Source organism: Nannobrachium achirus, assembly GCF_963921795.1.
Source record: "Nannobrachium achirus genome assembly, chromosome: 3".
Classification (NCBI taxonomy): Eukaryota; Metazoa; Chordata; class Actinopteri; order Myctophiformes; family Myctophidae; genus Nannobrachium; species Nannobrachium achirus.
The window spans coordinates 49,700,349-49,706,061 of record NC_137812.1 but is presented as its reverse complement, the minus strand read 5'-3'; the positions used below and the strand labels follow the sequence as shown (position 1 = coordinate 49,706,061).

At 50.3% G+C, this 5,713-nt stretch overlaps 1 protein-coding gene across 1 annotated transcript; it reads right to left on the bottom strand.

The window, feature by feature from the left end:
• Positions 1–443: 443 nt before the first annotated feature.
• Positions 444–4,721, bottom strand: LOC308282308 (leucine-rich PPR motif-containing protein, mitochondrial-like; the record flags this gene model as incomplete). Its single annotated transcript, XM_080722655.1, has 1 exon — positions 444–4,721. The coding sequence occupies one exon, from the start codon at positions 4,719–4,721 to the stop codon at positions 444–446; it is 4,278 nt and encodes a 1,425-aa protein (XP_080578781.1).
• Between the last annotated feature and the right edge of the window lie 992 nt (positions 4,722–5,713).

The window sequence follows — 5,713 nt, the reverse complement described above, 5'->3', positions numbered from 1 at the left end:
ACACTGCCCTGTTCGCTGGCCCTTAGGCAGGTCCACAGGCGGCTGCTGCAATCAATTCATCCCAGCTAGAGTAGGCTACTTTGTAGTCTACCCTGTCGCCTTCAGCTAAGAGCTCAAGTATTCGGTTATACTGTATGAATCTATCCAATTCAGAAATGGTCTTGTGTTGCCAATGATGCTAAAGGCACCGTCCCTTATTGTATCGGTTCTCTTATCCGCCATCTGGTCCTGTCGCATGTCGTCCTGTAGCTTTATTTATTAGAATAAATACTTCTGTACATCATCATCTTAATTTTCTGCAGTGCAGCGGACAAACTTTAACATACCGACAGCATGAACACAGCATGAACACAGTATGAACACAGTATTTCAAAGAAACTAAATTAAGGAAGGACAAAGAATAGAGAGATGGAGGGAAGAGCTGAGGCTGGGAGAACGAGGCTCTACTCCTCTGTTGCTGCCTGGGCTTTTCTCTCCTTCAGCTTTTCTGCGTAGAACTTGAAGGACTCAGGGGGCTCTGCGAAAGGGGCAGCCTCCCCTGCGTTGCGGTAGAGCATGGCCAGCCGTTTTAGTGACAGCTCATCCACATTCACTCCTTCCTTCACCATCTGTTCATGAAGATCTTTGGCTGATGCCAGGTCCTTATCCAGAGCGTAACATTTCATCATGTATGAGTATTGGACCTCCTTCTCTGCTAAATCTGGAATCAGGCTCAAAAGGCTCTTGACCTTCCCCACCTGTCCAGGTTTCTGGGACAGTCGTGTTAGGTAGGACATTAGCACAGCCTTCTGTTCACCCACTGTGTTACATCGAGATAGCATGAACTTTGCATCCTCTACTTTGTCAATCTCTAGTAGCCCCAGGAAGAGGTCTGTGGCTGGCCTGTAGCAGGCAATGTGATTGGCTAGGCGCTCCGCCATAGCAGTCAGTTTGTCCATGGCCTTGTCGTTGTCCTCCTCCAGGACCTTTCTGAAGACGAAGGACATGCTGGGGAATGAGCTGTCAGGAGCGGTGTACACTGCTTCCAGAACCTCTATAGCAGACTCCACGTCACCACTCCTGATGTGTGCCAGGGCTGTGTTGTTGTGGAACAGCATGCTGGACACTGTGTGGCCCAGGGCTTTGGTCAGGGAGGCCACCTCCTGGATGCCGGCAGCATCACCTTCCCTACCCAGGCCCTGCACCAGTCGGATCATGGCGAGCGGCGTGGGCACCTGGTTCGCCTGCAGCATGAGCTTGAGTGTTGCAATGCCTTCTTTCATCTGGCCTTTCTTGCTGAGGGTGATAATGAGCAAGCTGTTGGCAATGTAATTGAGATGAAAACCTGAGACATGAGACATAGCCATGTCTTTCACTTGCATGGCATCCTCCAGGCTTCCTTCAGCCAATAGCGTACGGATCAGAACATCATAAGCGGCAGGACTCACAGCCACCCGTTTTTTATCAGCGTCTTTCAGCAATCCATAGGCCTCTTTGGGCTTCTTCTTCTTACACAATGTCAACATACGTGTTGCATAGTCCACTATTTCTCTGTTGGGAGTAGGGGCAGGCATTCTACTGGTGGGGGCGTCAGTCACCACCTGAACCTTCTCCTTGGTAGAGACGTCTTCATAACAATTCTCAGGCTCCTCGAAGGGCACCTCCTGACCGTTGCTCTTCAGGATGTCGGCCAGTAGACACAGGGTCCTCTCCCGAGGAATCACATTTTCTTCCTGCATCTTAGTCCAAGTCGCCTCTGCCTTACGGAAGTCGTTTGTCTCCTTGCATAGACGGAGGATGTAGCAGTACATCTCATCACGGTCACACTCAAACAGCTTGGCTGTCACCTCCACCATGTTCTCTAAGGGCTCCATCTGGTGATTGGCAATGCATTTCTCTGCATACCACTGCAGGCGTCCAGGCCTTGCCCTCAGCCCAGGAGTCTCTATGATCTTGCGGGCCTCACGGTACCGGCCTGTCTGTATGAAGGCAAAGAAGAGTTCATACAGCATGTTCATCTCTCCTCGCTCCTGACTCACAAACTCCATGGCTTTTTGCAGCATATCAGTGTCTCCCTTTTCCACCAAGGCTACGATGATTTCATGGATTCGAGGAATCTGCTTGTAGAGCTTATGACACTCCATAGCTGCTTCTAGAGCCCCGGACGTGTCGTTATTCTGTAGGTAAGCGGAGATGAGCGGTGAGCAGAGGTTTCCGCTGGGCCTGGCCAGTCCCAGCATGAACACTGTGTCCTGGAGACGGCGGATGGCGTTGATGTCACCATTGACCCCCACACCGTTGAGAATGTGGAAGAGTGTGACAAGGTTGCCTTCTTTCAACATCACCTCCTTCTGTTTCATCTCCTTCAGTATGTCCACTGCCTCATCCATTCTGCCATGCTTAGCCAGGATCTTGACCAAGGCGAGGTATTTATTGGCATCCAGCGCCACCGAAGAATCCTTCCGACTCAGCTCCGTCTTCAGGTTGATGGCCTCTTCCAGGTTGTCGTGGCTACAGCAAAGGTTGATGAGGGCGGCGTAACCACCAGCACCAATCTTGTCGTCATATTGCCGTTTCAGCTCCAGGGCACGTTCTAGTTTATCCTCAGCACAGAGTAACAGTATGAGTTGTTTTAGAAGGGCTCCTACAGGTTTTCCCTCTTCTTTCAGCTCAGCCAGGTTCTTCTCCAGCATCAACAGCTTGCCCTCAACACTGGTAACTCTGGGAAAGTAACGAGCTCCTGTGTCATTAGGGTCCACCAGAATCAGCACATTTTTGATGAGCTCTGGGAGATGGTAGGAGTCCAGGATGTTCCTGATGCCTCTGTAAATGTTGTATGGGATGACGATGTTTTGTGCCTTGAGCTTGTGAAAGTATTTTCTCAGTTTCTCTTCCTGTGCCTGTATAACTCCTGTCTCCTCCATGGAATCGATCAGGTGGTACAGAAAGTAGGATACAGCCTCAGTAGGAGTGGAGTTGTCCCTGCAGAAGCGTGGATCGTTGTACAGAAACTCAGTAATCTTAACCATGTCATCCACATTGTTAGACTTTCTGAATCCGTTGATGAGACTGCTTCGGAAAGCAATGAGGTCCATGGCAGGGAATGAGGGATCCGACAACTTGGTATAGAGTTCAGCCAGGTCACTAGTAGCAAAAAAGCGAATCTCTGAAGAGAGAAAGCCTTCTGACTCCACAGAGCAGCCCACCTCCTGCAGGGCCTGGCGTGCGGCATCCTTGTTGGGGAAGACTGGGAGGATGTAGTTGGAGAACGTCTCCACATCAGCAGCCACTCCCAGCTCCTGCATGCCTTTCAACACCTCCAACACACCTGCAGAGTTTCTGTCCTTCACATGCTGCACAAGGAGGGGCCAAAAGTAGTGAGGCCTTAAGGGTAGACCTTGCTCCTTCACTGCCTTCATCAGTTCAAAGGAAAAACCTGTCTTCTTGGCCTCCAGTGAACATGACAGAGTGAAGAGCAGTGGTGATGCATGTAGATTGGCATCCTGGAGTTCTTTGCAGTAACGAGCAACCTTCTCCACAGGCTTCTCCATGTTGACACAGTGTCTGAGGAAGAAGTTGCCCAGGTTGGGGCTGTCGGAATTCAGGTTGTCAGCCTGCAGCGTGGGGAATGTCTTAAGGATTGTGAAGGCTGTGTCCTCCTGGCCCTGTGTGATCAGTCTCAAACACAGGTTCATAGCATCTGGTACATAGCCCCTTTCCTGCCTCATGCACTCCACCAGCTCCTGGATTTGCTGCTGGTGTCCAGCCATGGCCAGAGAGAATATCACATGCATAAGGTCCCTGTCCATCAGACTGCTGTCTGTAGCCTCCTCTGTCTCCATTGTCTTTATAATATTCTCCATATCTCCCCTGTCAGCGTATGCAGTGAGCAGTGCCACATAAGTGTCTGGACCCGGTTTGATACCTGCTCCACGCATCACAGGAAGGATGTTTACAGCACTTTCCATGTCATCCGCTTTGGAGTGGCCCGTTAACAGGGAGTTGAACACAGCTTCAGTGATAGGCAGATCTTTGCTCTTCATGAAACCTAGGATGGTGCTGGCTCCCTCGATGTCTCCACTTTGGCAATAAGCTGTGATAAGTCTCTGGTAGGTCACTCTGTTGGGCGTAACATTAGCTGCTTCCATCTTGGCCAGGAACTCATTGGGGGAGAACTTGAACTCGTTCTGCAAGTAAACCTTCAGCAAGGCATTGTAATGGCTGGCATCATATGATGCACCCAGCTCATGTAGCTTGTCCCAGATGCGGTGTGCAATCTCTGTGCGCTCCGTCAAGGGCATCTCTGGCAGCAGAGAGCCACAGCTACGCAACAGCAGGAGAGCCTGGTTACCACTAGGATAGCCTGTCCTGCAAATGTCGTGGAAGACACGGAGCAATTGGGTCTTGGTGATTCGTCCCGTCCTCCTCACAGAGCTGTCCAACTTGGCCAGGGCCCAATCAAACGCCTGTGCCTGCTTGGAACGCACCCCCAGGCTGGCCTCGTCCCTCTGCTCTGTAGCCACAGCGTAGCCTCGCATGGTCCCTGATGCACAGGGCCACACCTGCATGGGTGCATTTTCCACACCGGAGGCGAACTGTCTGCTACATGGCCTGGTTGTTCTGCCACCGACAGCTCCGCCGTACAGTCGGCTGAGCGGCGGTCCATTCCGTTTGGTCCCGGTGATCTGAAGTAGTCCCGAAGAGGAGAATCTGAGAAGCTGGGCTGATCTCAAGAGTCTCATCCGTACCACGTGACCGTTCATAGATTACAGGACGAGACCACTATCTGTTTGTCAATCCTAACAGTAACACTATATTCCCAAACTGGCTGGCCTTTCCTCTAGCACCACCTGATGAATCTAGCTCTGAGGCTGGTTGTTTGAATCTGGGGCAAGACCTGCTGAGACGGTGGTCAAAGAGGATGAACCTAGATGCTTAGAGCAGTATATGAAGTGCACTTTGTCGAGGTGCCAACTTGTGCCTTGTGCACTCGTGGCCATATATGGCCTACTTGTGCGCCAGCAGAGCGTGCAAGTACTTCGATCAGTGCTGGGTATGTGGATATGATGACACTTGTTGGTTGGGTGACCTCAAATCTAGAGTGAGGGTTATTTATATCAGGTCGCACTTGTTGGTGGTGACATCACTGAGAATGCTCCTCCCTCATGGGCTAAAGCCCCCGCCTGTGTACTGTTAGTAGCTTAGGCTATTGCAGATCGCCGCTGTAACTCTCAGAACAAACTGCGTGCTCATCATGGCAGTTTATATCGTGTCATACCCATGACACAATACACATGCATAATTATCTCCTTGTATGGGCCGTTCTGTCCATGACATCAGCTGTGGCGATGTCGGCGAAATAACTGTTGGTTAGTCTCGTGTGACAAGATGGAGTCCTGACACGTGTATGACAGTTATTTCCATACATGGAGTTCCAGGCATTATGCTCTGAAACATTCTTTACACCTCCCATATAATTTGGTCCATATAGGCATGCCATATATGGGAATGTACTGATGTCATCATGCATCTCCATATAATACATGGGCGTAAAAGGGACAAGGACAGACGGATACTGAGATGTCCATATACAGTATGGGCATCAAAGTGACACAGGCAGACAGAGATGGATACAGAGATCTCCTTATATAGTCAGGTCCACTATGTATTTGTGTTGGATTTTTTGGGAGATTAGTAAAACTATACATTTCTGGAATCTTCAGACCATGGGGAA